The sequence below is a fragment of the Pteropus alecto genome, unplaced genomic scaffold, assembly GCF_000325575.1.
Source record: "Pteropus alecto unplaced genomic scaffold, ASM32557v1 scaffold138, whole genome shotgun sequence".
In the NCBI taxonomy this organism is placed as follows: domain Eukaryota; kingdom Metazoa; phylum Chordata; class Mammalia; order Chiroptera; family Pteropodidae; genus Pteropus; species Pteropus alecto.
In genome coordinates, this window is record NW_006441525.1 from 1,628,601 (window position 1) to 1,649,164 (window position 20,564).

The 20,564-nt window shown below is 39.6% G+C and overlaps 1 protein-coding gene across 21 annotated transcripts in view; it reads right to left on the reverse strand.

Annotated features, from left to right (window-relative positions):
• The window catches only part of CUNH9orf3 (chromosome unknown C9orf3 homolog), a 335,956-nt gene that overhangs the window by 112,725 nt on the left and 202,667 nt on the right, over window positions 1-20,564 (reverse strand). For all 21 annotated transcript variants that reach the window (XR_003048420.1, XR_003048423.1, XR_001517531.2 and 18 more), the window contains exons 8-9: window positions 3,873-3,975; window positions 3,150-3,257 (exon numbers count right to left, since the gene is read on the reverse strand). Coding sequence is in view for 10 of the 21 variants with exons in the window: in XM_015594789.2 (XP_015450275.1) it covers window positions 3,150-3,257; window positions 3,873-3,975 (211 nt within the window). In the remaining 11 variants the exon portion in view is untranslated. The remainder of the gene's footprint in view (window positions 1-3,149; window positions 3,258-3,872; window positions 3,976-20,564) is intronic.

Sequence of the window (20,564 nt, forward strand, 5' to 3'; positions counted from 1 at the left end):
TCCTTCAGTGTGTTGGCACTTTTATAAAAGTAACTTACAAATCTTAATTGGACAAGGAGGCTTTCCTTCAAGGCTGATTCTAGGATCATTGATAGGATCTAGGGCACTGAAATTGATCTAGAATCACTGACAAAGTCAGCTAGCAACAAATGCTACCTCTATAGTACGCCTGAAAAAAAAAATTAAAACCAAAGGCAAAATAATGACAACAAAAACCCTGCTGTTCTGACAGTGGGCCGGGATGAAATTTTATCTAGATTCCTGGTAATTGTTTCAAGCCCACATCCCAGTCAAAAATACATTCTTCAGGATTTTTTTTTTTCATTTTCTACTCTCCTAATAATCTGTATGCTAATTAGATCAGTCCCGGAGAGCTTATTTTGATTCATACCTATCAAGACTAAATTAAGCATTATGCTAAAAAAAAAATACATTGATTTGGTACATGGCTAATTTGGTGATTATTTCTTAGTGAAAGTATTCAATGAAAAGCAGGTGCATGTAAATACTACTGGACAAACTGTCATTGGCTTGATAGTTACACAGGATTAGCAGTTTCTATCAGATATTTTATAAATGATTACCATGGTCATGGGGAGGGGGAGGTAGGAGAGGCAAAACAATCAAAATGTTGAAGCAAGGACAGTGTTGGCAGGATAAGAACGGAGAAGAAACTAAACGGCCAGAAGAAGTCATTGCCTAGCTCAAGAGGGCAGTTTAGTTGGGGCCAGAAAGATGATAATACTAAAATGCTGGACAGGTTAGGTGTTAAGAAGGAAAAGGATTAAGAATTAAATTGGAAAAAGAAGAAATTGAAGGACTTCTGAAAGAAATTGGATTATAGCCTTCCTCATCAATAACTATCTAGCAAAAGCACAATCTATTTTAAAAAAATCAGCAAAAACTTCACCAGCAGTAACCAAACAAGGGAAGAAGTACAACCTTGTGGTATAAACTTCAGAGACAACTAAGGAAAGAAATGTAAGATTTCAATACAGTTTCCAACCCTTTCTCTTATGCTTAGCAGTAGTGGGACTGGTGAATTGCCCAAACCCTGCAAATTCCCACAAATACCTACACATTTGGAAAGAAAAAGGAATATCTTTATCTTTCCTTTTTTTTTTTTTTCTTTGACTGGGAGAGACTGGAAATGTTTGCTGGAAAAAATGAGCAATACCTGGGAAATAAACAACTGACGAACTATGTTAAGTTCTACAGCTCCAAGCTGAATTGGTGGAACAATATTGAGAGTAGCTGCAGTGGGAAAAAGTTACACCCAAATTAGGTAAAAAGAATCTTGGCTGGTGACAATTAACAAAATCTCAAGAGTTAGTGGAGCCAAGTTCTTGCAACAAAGACTGTGTACATCTCCATGGAGCTCTTCCTCTCCGTCCCCTCCATGCGTAACATCCAAGCTTCAAACTGTAGCTCAGAAGGGAAGAAAAACATGTCTACGATGAGTTGGGAGAGAAATTTAGGATAATATTCCAACAAGTATGAGAATAAATAAAAGGTCAGGACAGTGCTACTCATGCTGAGAATGAGCAAAAAGAAAAGTATGCAAACTAATACAGGGAAAACTCACCAAAAGAGAGAGACAGAAATAAAAAGCATAACATAAAAGACAAAGAATCCAGTTTTGAACAAAACATAATCCAAGGATCAGAAGAAAATTTTCTGTGAATGCATTACACTCTAAAATAAATTAGCATAGGATCATAAGAAGAACATAAATTCAGTAAAATGAAAACTCGAAGATAAGATCACGAAACAAAATGAGATAAAAAGAGAGATTTCAAAGAAAAGGAAATAAATTAAGGACCAAAATAATACCAGCATAGGAGCATTAATAAAATAGAAATGGCAAGGAAAAGAATAGATATTAAAGAAAAAACATTAATAACAATATTATAATGTTATAATGATATTAATAATAATAAAAACAATAATGTTGTTTGAGATAAACACATGCCATGAAGAACAAAAAGACAAAAGCATAATAAGGCTAATTGGTCACCTTCAAGAAAAAAATGTGTCTTAAGAAACAATTAAGATAATTTCACTGAAAGAATGGTGTTTAGCAGTAGGAATTTCCGCTAATCAGTCAACAAAGCATATAAAACTTCTGAGCCAGTTTTCAAGTTGCCTTTCCAAATACATGTTTAGAAAAATCTCCTCCTCCCCCAACCAAAAGAATGAGAAGAATGTAGAGATGTGAAATAGCCATCTAGTCTTGTTATACTCATGCTTTTGCCTCCATGTATTCAAATCATACATGTACATCCTTTACATCTAACATTGTAGACCAAATAATGTGACCTCGAAACTGTATATGAGCACAACAGTCAAATATTAAAAATATCCATCAGTCCAATCTGCGCTGAGGCTGCATCCTCTAATATCTACAGTTACGAGCACTGTTTTCAGAGCTGTTCCTTCTTTGTTAACTTTCTTGTTATGCTCGGCTTGGCCCCATGCTTGCATAAGCTGACAGAGTATTTCTCTGATAGTTTTGTGGTCAGGCTGTCTGAATGTTTCAGTGCATCTTGTCATTAATCTATCTGTTTATCAAATAAGTATGGTGTATATGCTGTGTGCCAAATATGGATTAAGTACTGGTGAAATAAAGAGAACAGCCTGGCCTTGATGAGCTTATATATAGAATGGAGGTGTTAGAAAAAAATGAATGCATCCATAAATGAAAATATAATTATAAATGAAGGCAATAACAATGAAGGCAACAAAAATGGCAAAGAGTAGAGAATAACAGGGTACATGCATATCTGTTTAGCGGGGTGACTCTGAGATTGTGGCATTCAAGCTGAGACAAAAGCATAAGAAGGCATCAGCCTTGCAAAGATCATTCCAGGTAGAGGAACGGCAGAATTGTTTTGTTTTTGTTTATAAGGTCGCTTTAGTCGCAACTATCCATATCACTGTATACACGACAGCTTTGGGTCACAGACTGTCCCAAAACTACAGGGGGATCACCCTCCATGAATCAACACTTCCCTGCACCCACTTCATTAACTTCTCATTTTTCCCAATGCATTAAATTGTAAATCTTTTCCCTATTTTTTAATACTCACATTATCTAGTCCCCACATGCCACACGCCCTCCAACTATATATCACAGACTCATAAATTACCTGGGAAAGAATCAACTGCCCATGAAATGTATGCACAAATTTTCTTAAAAATGAAAAATAGGTGTCATCTCCAAGTTTTCTGGCAAGGAACCGGAGAAGAAAATAGCCCTAGAAGAAAGGAAAAAAAAGAAAAAGATGTCCATCATGAGTTGATCAGAAAAATTTTACACAGTCAATTCTAACTCATCCGCCAGTGCTTTATGCACATCTAGAACGTTCCATCTGATGTGTCTCAGGCTGCCCTTTATATTTGCAGTAGTAAGGCTGGACCTAGGAATTAAGGATCAACTACTTTGCTTTCAGTTCATCTGTTAATAACATCACCATCTTGTCTTTCCTTCGTTTACACGAAGCCTGGTTGTCCATCATGGACCAAAAGGGAAGAGGGGCCCAGCTTCTCCCTCCTTCAGCTATCAGGAAAGGCCTGAACAACTTAAAATACTTCATTCTTATTCCCATCTTCTAGTTGAACCCTGATAGTAATTTAAGATCCTGCTCCTCAAAGCTGACATGAAGCAGGAAGAAGAAATGTACAAGGCAGGAAATAGTTCGGCTTCCTTTCACTCATGCCTCATTTGGGGGATATGAAGTGCTTTAATTATTGGGCAATCAGATAATCTGCTCAGTCAACTGTCATTACAATGTTGATAATTTATTTTTATATGTGTAACCTAAAAAATGTTGTACCATAATAAATGGCTTCTGCCACTTAGATGTTCTTACCTTTAAATAATGAACTTGCATGAAGACCTTCTCCGGATTGAGCCCATGTTTGATGAGAGATGATCCTGAGTCACTTACGTGGCCAGTTTTCTCTTTATTGGGTCTAAAATGATGCAGTAAAACTTTCTTTAAGTATAGCACATTCTTAACTGATTAGACCATAATATCGTCTTAGTTCTTATTTTCAGAGTTGCTTAACAGTGTCTTTATTCTATTCAATAGTACCAGGTATAATTTAAAACTGTTTACATTATAAATTCATATACTGAACAAGGAGGGATTTATATTTGCGTTGGCAACCTGGAGTTGACTATTGGCATATTTTATATCATCTTATCCAAGATTAAAGCTTGCCAGACCCTCAAGGAATCTAACCTGCAATATGAATTATTTAAGAACCTATGTGCTTTTCTTTTGGTGGGAATGATGGGTTGGAAAATGAAATGGAAAATGTAGCTCTACTTGGAAGAGTAAAGAACATAGTTTTTTCAAAAACATTTGAAAGCCCCAATGTTAATCCACTTTTCTTGATTTGCATTTAGTAAATAAGGCTCCTTTAAGAAATGTTTGTACTCTGAAGCCATTTTAGAATTGCAAAAACAAAAAGTCATAGAAGCCCAAGTTTTTTGAACAGGCAATAACCACATACTTCAACCTCCTTACTTTATAAACAAGGGAAACTGAGGCACACAGGAATTAAGTCTGCATCTGAGGCCTCTGAAACCAATGTCTCATAGTCAATGTTTTCCATTATGCTCTATGGTTTTAAATATTTTTAAAATTCCTTTAATAAAATATAATCGTGTTACTGTGAAGCTTTAACAACTAGCTAAAATCAAAATATGTGACAAGGTATCTGCAGTATCCAGCTGTTCTAAAACCAGTCCCTTATTAGACCAACACTGAAGAGTGTATGTAGTTGTGAGTGGAAGGCAAGGGCCAACGAGAGGACTAGCATGTCAGAAAGGCTGGTGGTGGTGGTGATATTTAAAAGGTTGTTTGGTGCAATACAAGGGACATGGCCTTTGGAATCCAAGAGACCTAGTGTTGAATCTCAACCCTGCTTCTTAGACCTCTTACTTATCAGCAGGTTAGTTAAATTCTCTAATTTTCAATTTATTCACTGCAAAATGGGAATAATCCTATCTCCTCAGGTCCTATGGGAAATAATTGAAATAACATATGCAAAATCCCTACCAAGGACCAAGGATACAGAAATTATTCAATAAACAATAAAATATTCTAAAATTGTTAGCAATAAATATTGCTAAATTCAAGGATGGTCATCTGATAGTAGAGTATTTAGGCTGTTCTTTCACTTAATCCCCTGTGTCCACAGACACAACATGTAAGAATGTGGGACCTAAACGGAAGTGACCGAGGAGGATCCAGCTGCCAAATCAGTCCTTTTGCAGTGTGCTCTCGCTGCCAAGCAAAGAATAAGTCTCTGCCGAATATTCCAGTACATCATCCCATTAGACACAAGGCCAGAACCAGCAGATACCTAAAGGAAAGACGACGACCAGCCGCTAGAGCGAACTGCATAGTTGCAATTTTTCTATTTATCCCCAATTTACCTACATGACCATACTTGCAGGAATAACTAGTCCCTTTTAACGCCATTGAAAAGCATCAGCTTTATTCCTGTTCTCAAGTTTGTCCTGGGGTTAAGCGCTTTTATAAAGAAAACCACACTGGCTTTGATAGGGAAAGCCCTCCACCCACACAGCCTCACAAGGAGGAAGGCTTCTCAAAGTCAGCCTAACTTCAGACCAGTTTTCCCAGCCCCAAGAGAGACAGAGTTGCTGTAAGTAAGTTTCTTAAGCCCTGAGCTCTGAATTAGACTACTAGAAGGAGGGGAGTGGGGGACACAGAAGACCAATGTAAATCTTGGCACTGAAGCCTGCTTCCAGGCTCAAGTTCCCGATGACGCTTTTAGTTGGTGCTTTTTTCCTTTGCCTAAAAATGTCCTTCCAGAAAACATCCCTCTTTTATTCTTTTTCCACCCTCTCCAAATGAAGAAGTGTTCAGGAAAATTCTTTTATGCTGACAGCATTGAAGGCAAACATACAAGTCCCTAAGATATTCCTTTTAAAGTAGATGTGGTGCTGGAGGGAGCAGTTCCCAGGCAAGCTTTGCAAGAAATCAAAAGGGGTGGGTTTTATGAGGAAAAGACACTCCACAAGTGAAAAAGGGCTGACTTCCATTTCTGTGCTACGCCGGTTCTCATAATGCCACTTATCCCGTCTGTACAGAGACAATGCACAGAAAGAAAGCAGGAAACAAATGAACTCCCACTATATGTAAGAACAGATGACTCTCACAGGTGAGTAAAGAAGTCGCACCCCAAACGAGTACAGTGCCCCCCCCCCTTATCACATGGTTTTGCTTTCCGTGGTTTCAGTTACCTAGTATAGATCAAGGTCTGAAAATATTAAGTGGCGAATTCCAGAACAAACAATTTATAAGTTTTAAGCTGCATGCCATTCTGAGTACTGCCATGAAATCTCATGCCTTTCCACTCCATCCCATTGGGACGTGAATCATCCCTTTGTCCAGTGCATCCACACTGTTATATGCTTTTTGTCCTGTTATTCATTTGGTAGCCTTCTTAGTGATCAGATTGGCTGTCATGGTATCACAGTGCTTGTGTTCAAGTAACCCTTATTTTACTTCATAATGGCCCCAAAGCACAAGAGTAGTGACACTGACAATTTGGATATACCAGACAGAAGCCATAAAATGCTCCCTTTAAGTGAAAAGAATATATATATAGGAACAACCATACTACACATAGGGGTTTGGTACTATCCATGGTTTCAGGCATCCACTGGGGGTCTTGGAACATATCCTCCATGGATGGAGTGGGGAGAGACTACTGTACATGCAAATGTACAGTTCCATTTAGATGGAGTCAAAGAACAGGCAAAACAGAGCTATGGGGATAGAGATCAGAAGAATGTTTACCTTTGGGAGGGAGTATTGACAGATTGGGAAACAGAGGAAGGTTTCTGGGATGCTGAGAATGTTCCATATATCGATCTGAGTGGTGCTTTCATGAGGATAAAGAGTAAAAATCTATTGAACCATCTAGAAATGAGTACTTCAGTATATGTATATTTTAATAAAAAGTTAAGAAAAATAGATGTACATGAAACAGTATATATTTTGTGAGAGTAAAAGGGAATCAGTCTAGAAGAGCCTAACTAAGCCCTCTATCCCTGAGGACCAATGAAATATATATATTTTTTAAATAACAGTGTGAGAGACAGGAAGAACTGTGGTGAATACAATTGGCCCAGTCTACTCCCATTTTCATCCACGTTCTTCCTTGCCACTTATACAATCAAATCTGAAAAAGTTAAATGCTCACTTTCAAGTGTCCTTGCAGCAACGAATAGTCAGAAGACATGTCCCATGTCCTGGCCAATGAGAGAAAAGCAGAAGTCTGCTGTGGTTGAGGGTGGGGTTCTGGGAAAGCTTTATCTTTCCTTAAAAAGGGGGAAATATGATTGGTACTGCACCTCTTCCCCGCAAACATGGTGGATGGAGCTGCAGCAGCCACCTTGCAACTATGAAGCAGCAAATCAATGTGCTATTGAGACCAGAAAGGAATGAAAGGCAGCAAACAGTTTTTGATGGTATCATCCGCTGCTGACTGCCCAAGCCTCCCTGCCTTCAAACTTATTCTTGTATGAGAAAATTAACCCCTGTTTGTTTAAGTCAGCACTGCTTACTATTCTATTAATTGCAGCTACATTCGTACCTATTGAATGGAGAATTAAACTCATACTAACAGCTACCGTTTCCTGTAATCCCCCTGGGCCAGGTACCCTGCAAAACTCTTCTTGTGTATCACACCCTTCCACTCTCACAAAAACCCAACAGGTACTATGGAGCAGGTACTATGATTATGCCCATTTAAAGGTGGAGGAAAGTGAGGCATGCAGATAACTACAAAGCTAATTAGTGACAGTACTGAGGCTGGAACCTGGGTCTACAGAACATCAAAGTCCTTGCTGGGGCCTCCCCAAGATCCATGCCCCCACCTTGGTTGTTCTAAATACTAAGCGGAGAACCTTAGACATACTGCTTTCCCTCCCTGAAGCTCAGTTTCCTCACCTGCAGAGTGTGAGGAGACTCAAATAATATGAAAGCACTTTGTAAATCAAAAGTTTTAAGCATTTCTTAGGCATTATACGCCAGTGTTTATTTCCTTGGCTGGAATACATGGAATGCAAGAGATCAAGTTACAAAGGTCATTTGGGCTGAAATGCCCTTGGTTTCTGTTGTACCTGGCACCAAATATAACAACTCAGATTAGCATGACCTTCCCCTGCACACCTCCTTCATTTTCCACTGCACTCCCAGAAGCAATATGAACATTTAAAGAGCTGTCAGATGGCGGTGATACTTGATATACAGTGATTTGATTTTGAATCAAAGCTCTTGAAGAAAGGACTGATTCTGCAGGACTATCAACAAAGGGTAGGATTTAGGAAAATTCTTCTGAAAGGTGCTCAGGTATGTCAAGTTTGGTCTGAACACCTACTTCTCAGCCGCAGCCTAGATGGGCCATCTTCCAGAGTTATCCATCTCACACTCCTTGGCACAAGATAGGTTCATCTATAAACTCATTACTGTAGTGCTTGACCCTGGGACTAAGCATCCCAGAAATAAGACTGGAAGGGACTAATCAGCATTTTAACATTGCTGTCTGCATAACACTTGCAGCTGCCCCACAGATTTGATGGTCCAGGAGCAGGGCCTCGCTCACCCACAATAACAAAGGAAGTTAAAAATTACTTTTGTGTATAGATTGGCCCCACAGTACTGATCTGAGCCCCAAACGCACAAGTGAGATCTATAGGGGAAGCAGCATAACACACTGGTTAAGAGTTTGGGCCTGAATCTTGACTCTTAAGTGCCACATGATCTTGAGCGAGTCACACAACCCCATGAAGCCCAGTTCCTTTGTATGTAAAAAGGGGACCAGGATAGTGACCATAGCACTTCATCAGGCTGTTGTGGTATCTAAGAGTGCTTATCCAGAGCTCTTGTTGGCATTTAGTACATAATATAAATGTACTATTATTATCATAATGCACTCTGATTAGGGTTCAGGGAATGCCAGCTCCTTCTCTGACAAGCAAAGACATTAAGAAGATATCACCTTACAGTTATGTATATACGATGTTATCATTGTGGGACGCTGGGTGAAGGGTACAAAGGAACTCTATCTATGATTTTGGTAACTTCATATGAGTCTAAAATTATTCCAAAATAAAACATTTTTTTTAAAAAAGATGACACATAAATGTAGCCTTACACCTTTCATTTGTGAGACCCCTGATTTTGATTGTAAATCCTTTAAGGGGTTGCTCTTTATGCCTGCTCCACGCCACATCATCATCTGAAAATAATAATAATAATAATAATAATAAAAAGAAACAACAAAGTTCAGGTGTTGCTTAAAGTTCCAGTAAGATAGTTCTGGGCAAATTCCTTATACACACATCATAGTCTACACTACTCTGTGAAGTAATTATTAAAATCTTGGGTGAAAAATGGAAGCAGAAAATTGAAAGTACAGGAATGTTATATACTCCATTTGTTTTTACAACTATTTTTCTATCTTAAAAAGTATGCATGAGGAACACTGGACCCTGACTTGCCTTTGGACAGTGCTACCAAAGAGAATTGGACAAAAGGTGCACACCTTTAACTGATGAAGTTGTATTCTATTGAAGCTACTGGCATTTGGCAAGTTTGACTGGTTGTGTGCTTTTCACAGTGGATTTAACAGCTATCTAGCATAAAGGTTTTTTTTTCCCATCAGGGACCACTATCCTGTAGCAGACACAAGAGGCCATTACTGTGGTGCTGAAAAAGGCTAAAATGTTATAAGACAGAGGGGGCATCTCTCTGAGGAGTCAGGGGAAAGTGAAGAAGGTATATTCCGTCCCCTGATAGTGAAAGGAGCTAGTAGTCGGTACCTATAGAGGGAGAGGTCAGTTGCTGAGGAGAGCAATAAGGAAAGACCCCGTAGTTAGCAGAACTGTGGAAAACACTATCAAACTCCACAAATTTTGATAAGCAGCATAGGAAAATAAAAGAAGAAACTTTAAAAAAGCAGAAAATAATGAGCATCAGCACAAAATCAAACTAGTCCTCAGGTTTTAGGAATTCCTCTCTAAGAAACGAAATCCCAGAGAGGAAACAAGGAACAGATTAACACAATGGTCTGAGCAGTATATCGCCACATTCAACAAAGCAAGGGATAGTATGGACACATTTTCAAAGGAGACAAAGAAGAAAATGGAGAGCGAAGACAACACTATGACTGCATGGGAGGTTCCTGATAAGGTGAATTTTCAAAGGACATGTTCAAAAGATGAAAGCGGGGATGCCAGAGAAAGGAAAAAACCAAGAGCCAGGAAGCTGTAAAATTGTCAGGAAGGCAAAAATTCAGAATAAGCCAATTGCTAATAGAGAATACCCAGGATAAAAAAAAGGGGCAGAGGGGTGGCTTTTTAGTAATGTCTGGAACATAAGGAAGACCAGGTGTTAAGAGGTGACAGAATGAATAGAACTACTTGACTCCCACTCTGCTTCAACTTTTTTTGCCAAGGAGAAAGATTTTCAAACTGTTCATGGTAGAACAAGCACTGTTATGTGAGAGCTGATGCTTCATATGCGGGAACTGATGCTTGGTACAGCTGGAGAGGACTTCTTCGTCCTTTAAAGGTGTCCCAACTCCAGGCCCAGGTGCGATCACAGACCTCCCGGGGGATCTGGGAATCATGGAAACTGGGAAAGGAGCTGATAGACAAATGTTATTCTGATTTGCATAGGAAGAGGGGATAAGAGAAGGGGAGGCAAAATCTGTGATTTGGTTATTGAACAGTTTGTGAGCACTTAGAAAATAATGAACTACAGTTAGCATGGGATCTCAAGGGCTGCTTCCAGAAATTCACTGTGGGCATCAGGCATCCTGACTTTTACTAGAGGGTTGGCAGAACGGATGTGGTGGTGAGTGCACGGTGGTTGTTTCGTGGCTTTACAGAAGGTTAAAAAGCAGAACACCAAGGCTACTGATTAATTACTTGCTATATAACCAGGAGAGAGTTTTTAGGGCTATACCCAAGGAATGATGGCTTACTGGTCTGATAGCTTTGCATAAGGGTCAAAGCTGGGAGTCTAGCTGGTTGATTGATAGACGGTATCCATCTTCAAGAACAGAAACCACAGGCTGGAATGAGCATTCAACATTACACACAAAATGATAGTTAATAAGGACAAAGAGATTTTTAAAATTAAGTATTTACCTAGGAAAAAGATTTAGTATATTAAATTGTCTGTAAACTCAACATGCAGCAAGAGTTGACTGATGTGGCTTCCAAAACAATAAACATGATGGTAGGTGAGATGGAGGAGTGATGAGGATGCAGCGGGAAGTACTGCTGGGATGGTGTCAGACAGAGTGGAGAGCTGTGCTTAAAAACTGGGCTCTGGAGCCCACCTTACCTCTGCTTTCATCCCAGCCCTGCCACTTATTAGCTATGGAAACATGGCCAACTGCTTTTCATCTTCAGGCATGTTTCCTCACCTATCAAATGGGAAGGAAGATGATAGTAGTACCTATCTCACAGAGCCATTTTGACGATTAAATGAGATGAAGTATCTAGAGTGCTTAAACAGTGTTTGGCCCATGAGAAGCACTCAGTGAATGTTACTAAGGAGAAAAAAAATTGTATGGGAGTTAGAATGGTAAGGCTGCCATGAGATGGGGCATGACACTGGGTTTAAAAAAGAAATATGGTATATATGTGAGTGCATTCAACTTGCTTAACTCTTGCCCTTTCTTTTCTAGACTATCCAGATCAAGGGAAACAACCTTGTCCCACTGCATTCTTCACAGGCGGAACGTGAGTGCTGTTTTCAGTTCAGGTGTTACATTCAGAGAAAGTAACAACACAGGACCAAGCCCAAGCAGGCAAACATTCTCCTAACCTGCAGTATGACAAAATACTAAAACCTATGACCTAGTGACCATGACAGGAAAGAAGATGGTCTTCAGATATGTGGATTGTCTAGGTGAAAACAACGTGAATCTTATGCAACTCTGGATGTCAGGACTGAGAGGACCAAGCAGACCCTACCAAACAGGCAGGTTCCGGCTGATTTCAGAAAGCCATTCTCAGACAGGCTGTTCCCACAGGGTTGCTGCTCCTTGCTGCAGCAATGAGATCTGGATCTTAGACACACTCAGGCAGAAGCTGGGTGGCTGACTGTCAGGGATACAGGAGGTTAAGCAAAATCACTCTTAAGGTCTTTTCAGATCCTAGTATTCTATGATTTTAGAAGATAAAATAACCTGGAATATGTTTAAGCTGCAGCATTTAGAAGTAAAGCTTTGTTTATCCACTGTGGTGGAGTCAGTAGGTTTGCTATATAGCCTCGGCCTTCCTAAATCAACATCAAGGGTAATTACGATTAGGGAAAAAAAAACCAAACCTAAATGAGTTAGAGAAAACAACTGAATTTTATTCAACCATATATATTTGGAGATAGATTTAGCTTAAGAGTATAGGAACCAAGCACAAGGCTTTCATTATACCTTTACAGTGCTGTATTCTCGGGGAGAGGGTGGAGGAAGGAGAGGTACATATAAACTATACCTGACCTGGTATCCTCATTAGCCAGCTTAAAAGCGGCCTCTCACTCTATTCAGCGCTATGGTGATCATAATAAAACACAGGCTGTCAGTCTGTGACATGCATTCAGAACACAGGAATATAGAGAACCTGGAAATTACAAAAAGCAAAAGTAGAAAGGATAAAAATGAAAAACTTTTTTTGTACTATGTAAAAAAAGAAAAACCAAAAAAAAAAAAAAAAAAAACCCAAACCAAAAAACCCATGACTTCATCCCAGAAAAAGGCAAATGAGACAAACACCAGTTTCATTTTACAAGGGAGACCAGAAGCACGTTTTGAACACCAACAGCATGTGTGGTGCCGTGTGCCAAGATAATGGGAAGGCTCGTCTCCTCTTATGACTCAAAGAGGAGCAGATGGTCTGTGGGAGCTGAAGAAGGACTTTTCCCTCCTCAGTGGCTTGCCTGGGTTTGAAGCCCAACATACATCAGGATGTAAAACAGGATGAGTCGTCAGGAGAGCAGCTCCCCTTCTCATTCTTATGGGCAACTGTGTAAGACCACTAGCCACAGCTTTGCTTGTGAAAGAAAAAAATTAGAAATTGCCAAAATATCCGATGGTTAACAAATGGTTAGACAGTTATGCCGAGATTGGGCACGTTCGGGGTGGTATGGCCATAGACTATAGTTATGAAATGTTCATATTCTGGGATATTCTGCAGCAGTTGAAAATAAAAGACCTACAGTGTTGATAACAGAATAATAGTCAGTATTATATTGTTAAGAGAAAAATGGAAGGTACAGGATGGGGTGAAAGAACCTGAAACATATACTTGTGCGTAGATACTTGTACTTGAGGGGCACTTTCTTGGCTATGAATCATCTCTGTGTGGGGTTGTCATGCCACAGACACTATGGAGATGTCCTCCTGGCACCCAGCACTGGAAATGGCCCCTGGGGTTTCATCCAATGCCCTGAGGACACCAGCTGCCTAATACCATAATTTCTTCTTCCAACTTTCCTTTAGGCAATAGCTGGTCAACCCCACTAAGGCTACAGTGCCGTTATGAGATGTTATAAAACATCCATTGATTTCCATCAATCCCTCTCTTTTTAAAAAAGTTGAGATATAATTCACGTATCATAAAATGCACCACTTAAAAAAGGTACAATCTGGATGTGGTTCCATAGTGTAGCGGTTAGGACATCTGCTTTACACGCAGAAGGTCCTGGGTTTGTGCCCCAGTGGAGCCACGGTCCATGGTCTATGGCCATGCCACCCTGAACAAGCCCAGTGTCTGATTTTGGGAACTAAACAGGGTCGGGCCTGGTTAGTACTTGGAAGGGAGACCACCTAGAAAGACCAGGTACTGTAGGCATAAAAATAATAAATAATAAAAAAATGTACAATCCAATGACTAATGATAAAAGATGTTAATGAAATAATGAGTACCACCAACAGAAATAATCAAAAGGAGCAAAAATAATTTTTGAATATGTAATTTCTGGGCCTACTAAATAAAGCATAGGGAGAAAACTTTCTCTTATATCATCCCCAAACTCAAAAACTAAATACCTATAAATGTTCAATGATAGTGAAATTCTTAAGTTATAATTATTCTATATTATAAAATTGTATTCAATATTTAAATAAATGAATAATTCTATGTGAAAAAGAAAGAAAGAAGAAAGAAAGAGAGAGAGAGAAAGAGAAAGAAAGAAAAGAAAGAAAGATCTATCAGTGGTTTTTAGTATATTTATAAGGTTGTGTAACCATCACAAGTACCTAATTCCAGAACATCTTCATCACTCCCAAAAGAATCCTCAGACCCATTGGCTGCCACTTCCCATTTTCCCCTCCCCTCAGCCCCTGACAACCATTAATCTACTTCTTGTCTCTATGGATTTGCCTGTTCTGAATATCTGAAGTAAATGGAATCATATAATATGTGGCTTCTTGTGTCTGGCTTCTTTCACCTAGCATAATATTTTCAAGATTTTTCCATTTTTATAGCACACATCAGTACTTCATTCCTTTTATGGCTGATTAATATTCCATTGTATGGACGTAATACATTTATTCATTTATCTGTTGATGGATATTAGAGTTGTTTCCATTTTTTAGCTATTAAGGATAATGTTTCTAGAATATGAATACGCTAATTTGAAAAGATATATGTACCCTTATGTTCGTTGTAACATTGTTTACAATAGCAAAGATATGGAAACAACCTAAGTGTATACGACCGATAAATGGATAAACAAGATGTGGTATATATGAATGCATGTATGAATATGTGTGTGTGAATCTATAATATATATAACGAAATACTGTTATTTGGGACAACATGGATGGATCTTAAGAGTATCATGCTAAGTGAAATAAGTCAGCTGGAAAAGGACAAAAACCATATGATTTCACTCACATGTGAAATATAAAATAAAAAAGTAACAAACGAAGAAACAAAATAAAACAATAACAGACTCATAGATACAACAGAATGGTGGTTACCAGAGGGGCAGGGGGTGAGTAAAATGGATAAAAGAAGTAAAATATATGGTAACAGAGGAAAACTAGATTTTTGATGGAGAGCACATAATAGAGTATACAGATATCAAATTAGAATGTTATACATCTCAATTTACATAATGTATTAACCAAAGTTAGTTACCTCAAAAAGTTAATTAAAAAAGGAAGAAAAAAGAACAATGCTTTTATGAACACCTGAGTACATGCTGTTGTATGAATTTATGTTTTCATTTCTCTTGGGTATATACCTAGGAGTGGAATTGCTGGGTTGTATGGTAACTATGTTTAGCCTTCTGAGGATCTGCCAGGTTGCTTTCTAAAGGTGCTGTACCATTTTTACATTCCCATCAACAGTGTAGGAGGGTTCTAATTTCTCTAAATCCTCATTAACACTTGTTCTTGGCTGTCTTTTCCATTATAGTTATCCTAGCAGGTATGAAGTGGTATCTTACTGAGATTTTGACTGGCATTTCCTTGATGGCTAATAATGTCAACCATTTTTGTGTGTGCTTATCGGCCATTTGCACATATATTTTTTTGAGAAATGTCTATTTAGATCCTTTGTCCATTTTTAAATTTTATTGCCTTTTTATGGTTGAGTTATAAGAGTTCTTTATATATCCTGGATACGATTCCCTCAGATATATTTTTGCTCATTCTGTGGGTTGTCTTTTCACTTTCTTGGTGGAGTCTTTTGAAACACAAGTTTTAATTTTGATGAAGTCCGACTTATTGGTCTCCCCTCTTTGGTTGCCTGTGCTTTAGGTATTCTATCTAAGAAAATGCTGCCTAATCCAAGATCATGATGATTTATACCTATGGGTTTTTTCCCTAATAGTTCTATAGTTTCAGCTCTTACATTTAGGTCTTTGATCCATGTTGAGTTAATTTTTGTATGTGGTATGAAGCAGAAGGTCTAACTTCATTCTTCTACATGTAGATATCCAGCCATCTCATGATCATTTGTTGAAAAAACTATTCCTTCTCCCATTGAATGGCTCTGGCACCTTTGTCAAAACCAACTGATCATAAATGAGAGGGTTTGTTTCTAGACTCTCAGTTTTATTCTATTGACCTATATTTCTGTCCTTATGCCAGTATCACATTGTCTTTGTAGTTAAGTATTGAAATTGAGAAGTGTGAATCCTCAAACTTTACTGTTTTTCAAGATTGTTTTGGCTATTCAGGGTCTCTTGAATTTTTGTATGAATTTTAGGATCAGCTTGTCCATTTTTGCAACAACAAAAAAGGCAGCTGAAATTGTAACACGGATTACAGTGGATTCATAGATCAGTTTAGGGAGTATTGCCATTTTAACAATTTTAAGTCTCCTAATTTATGAAGATAGATGTCTTGCCATTTAATTCTTTAATTTCCTTCAACAATGTTTTATAGTGTCCAGTACATGTATTGCACTTCTTTTCTTACTTAAACCTCTGATTTGAAAGGAGGAAGAGCCCTTAGAAAACTGGATTTTCACATGTTAGAAGGTTATTCTTCTTTCATGTCTTTGCAGCAGGTACAGACAAGAACTTGTAACAGTTTTTGTCAGCTATTCTGGGTAAAAACCATTGGCCAAAACATAGACTAAATGGGGTGGTGAGGCTGGGTTGGGGTGGGGTAAGCAAGTACTTTGTAGAACAAAGTCAATTTAGGATTACTTGAGAAAGCACTCACTCCCTGGGTGTTTTTCTGAATGGGAAACTAACACTAATTAGCCAAGAATAAAATGTACAGAGTGCTAGGATTGGCTGAGTGCATGTGATATCCTTAGAGGATGGGCAACATGAGAGGGAACTATTATAGATTGGTTTATGAATTATTTTTTAGGAAAATATTTCATAGGCAAATAGTGTTATAGTGAATAAGTACCACACAGGGCAGCAATACACAAAAAATATACATATATACTCATAAAATAAAATTTATTTTCAGAAAGGTTCACAAGAAAATGCTAGCAGTGATTATTTTAGGGTGAGGACTATAGTGATGGAGATAGAATTTTATACCTTTCTAAACTGTTGAATTTTCCTGTTATGTACTTTTATTTTTTCAAAAAATCATGGTTAACTAAGCAGTGATTATAAACTACTTTGTTCCTTGTTTACGTTGTTTTATATTTTTAAAAAACCTATCAAATGTTATTGCAAAATTGAAACATCCTGTATAGTAAGTATGTAATTAGGGGCCTATAGAGGAGAATTCTATCCCTCCCTTGGAAATACCTGAGTGATGAGTAACCAGGGAATGATCTAGAAAAATGAATAGGGAGGGTTACTTGAGTTCAACTATTCAGGACATGTCAGTCGTCTTTGCTGGGTAAAAGAAGTGCGAGCTGAGGGTGTCCCTCCAACAGGAAACAGGAACTGAGTGGGGAGCTCAGAGGGGTGGAGCTGGCCTTTCAAAAAGGAAAAGGCAGAGGCGGTTTCTGGCTGGCTGAAAGCCTTACCATTTTTCAGAAAATGCTGGCATAGGTATAGCACCCTCTTGTCACGAAAGGGGAGAAACAGTCTACACAGCTAGGTGGTTAGCGTGTGTGATTCAAATAAAGAAAACTGGACAGGAAGAAGGTGGAGGGAATCCCAGGCCTGAGGAATGGAGGATGGAGGGCCGGAATTCCAAGAGACAGATGCAGAGACTTTAAAAACTGCACAGGCCAGTGCTGGTGGTCTGAGCTTGGGTAGGAACTCTTAAAGGCCACAGAGGCAAGAACTTTTTTCTTCTCAGGGTCAGAGTCTGCACAGAAGCCAGGGGAGCTATACAGAGCAGAGCCAGAGGGGACACCAGAATGGCCCTTATGTAGAGATTAGACCAGAGGTTGGGAGAGTATGAGAATCCTATTTATCTTAGAAATGTTGCTAATTTAATTTATTACCTCAAGCTATTAGTTTGAACATCTTTAACATTCAGATTTATTTTAGTTTTTTGCTTTTAATCCCATCTTTTTCACTTGTAACCAAGTATCCTTGTACTTTTTGTTTTTTTTTAATGTCATCTTCAGTTCTTGGTAAAATTAACTTTGTGAACCCTCCAACCAATCGTTAGTCATGAGGAAAGGCAGGTGTTTCCAGGCCCCGGATGGTAGAGACAGGGATAGGAATGCCCTTTGTAGTTGCCAAGAGAAGGTGGCATAAGTGAGAGAAGTGACTGGCCCAGCTCAGAGCCTTGGGAATGAGGCAGAATGAGAAAAGCAGAATAAGCTAGGTGGGAGAGTGGGGCTGGCTGTGAGGCTGCATGCACCCTTGTGTCCTTGTGTTACGTCTTGGGCAACCATTTACCAAATGCCAGAGAGTCTAGATGATAGTATCCCACACATTTTAAGTATTTACTCTAGATTGAACAATAGGGAATTGACAATATTCAGCCATTTTAGATGCACCAAAATGGCAATTTCCTACGATTCAATCTAATACAAGTGTTCTAAATGACTTGCACGTTTTCATCACCTGTATTCCTCACACTCACCCATCAGGTAGAATTATTTTACAGAGACGAGACTAAGGCTCAACGTGGTCGTGAAACCCTCTCAAGGTTATACAGTCTATAGTAGAGTCATAACTGGACTCAAGTCCAGACAACTGGGCTCCTAGGCTTACTCCCACAAACCCTATACTACTTTCCTGGGTTGAGACCGAAGACTGACAAGCTCTGGAGAGAGTTCAGGCCTGCATCCTCAGATGATGTTTCTCTAAAATGAGGCAGAATCGATCAGGCCGTGGCCAAGAAAAAATTGGGATTGTGTTTCACTTTGTTCAAAGTCATAACAAATTTCGCAAAGCTTACATATTCAACCAGTTCCTTTAGTGGGTCAGTCTTTACCTGCAGGCAGGGATAGCTTTACATCACATTATTAGAAGCCTTCTCTGAAGACGTGTTGGCATTTCAATCAGTTTTGAATAGCCCCACATGAGCGACTCCATCAGTCAGAGCCTTAGGCCAACAAAGAAAGAGGATCCCCAGGTCTTCTTAATTCAGGCCTGTGTTCCTGTAACAGCCACCTAATTCTATCTGGCCTCTAGACTGTGTCTCTCTGATCATGTGTCAACCCAGCGTCTGGGTGATCTTCCCAGAACTCCATTTTTATTGTGTCATTCTTGGAACTGAAAATAGCTCCTCATTGCCTGGACAGTCACATGCACTCTTGAATTCAGCAGCTAAGGAACTCCAGCATTTACTCCAGCCTGTCCTTCCCTGGTCCACCTTCGGTCTCACAGGTTCTTAATGGCTATCCTCTCCAGTAAACCCGTTCTCATTTAATGCTCCTTTCCACAGTCAATCAAGGAGCTACGTTGGAGGTGAGGGGAAGCTTTTAGAAGGTTGTAAGCTAGGAGGTGGTAGAACCATAAGGTGTTTTAAGTAGGGCTCCCTAATGGAAGTGAGGAAGATGGATTTGATGGGGCAAGACTAGAGGCAGAAAAAACAATTCAGAGGCTGTTGGATAGGTGCGCACAAGCCATTAAGTTCTAAACAGAGAGACAGTGGTGTTAGGGGTTGAGAAATGAGAAATACTTATGAAGTGAGTTCAGAGTGATAGCTCAAGCCCTCTCAGGAGAAAAGAGAAGGAGAGGGAGGAGCTGGAAGACTCCCAGGTTTCCATCTATGAGTTCGACACTAAAGGATGTTAGCAGTTGGGGTGGAGAGAGGGGACTGCCAGGGTGAGATGCCTATACGGAGGCCAAGAAGAGATGATGTCAAATGGGCTGTTAAGCGTTCACATTTGATCTTTAAAAGAGCTGGGCGGGGTTGGCCTGGAGACTTGGGAGCCTCCAGCACAGACAGGAGGTGTGGCCAGCAGTGCCTGTGCCCAGCTCACATCCGTGGGGCTTTTATCATCTGTATGCACATCAACTTTCGGCATGTTGTTCTCTGTGACTCTGTCAAATGTGGCTCTCAGGTTGCCTGAGCCTGTTTTGCCTGTGAACTTAAGAGCAGGAAGTACTTGGGAACGTACATCTCTCCAGGCAATGACGACAGGGGCAGGGGTATACATGCTCTGGGCCCCTTGCCCCTGATGGGGACACCTCTGAGGCTGACCCACACTGCCTCCAGAGCAATCCTGTGTGAACTGACTCAACACCATGGCACCCCAGCTTGGTCTCCTCTCCTTATTTCTACTTCCCCTTCTGTTACCTCATACATACCCGGACTTCCTAATAATCCCTTTCATATGAATCTTGTCTGAGGGTCTGCTTCTGGGAAACCCTAGCTAAGACAGGTGGTATAAATGAAACCACTCCAAGAGAGGGGAGCCTCCTGGGGACATCAACTCTGGAGAAGCAGGCAAACAAAGAGCAGACTGTGAAGGAGCTGAAGGAACAATGGCAGAGGGGGACAAGGAGAACTAGAAGAGGGGTTGCCATGAAAGCCAGGTGACAGAAATTCCCAGAAAGCAAGAGCTATCAATGGTACCACACAAAGCAGTGGAGTCCAATACAACAGTAATTGAAATACGTTTATAGAATCTGGTGATCATGGGGCACAACGATCTTAGGAAAAAACAGTTT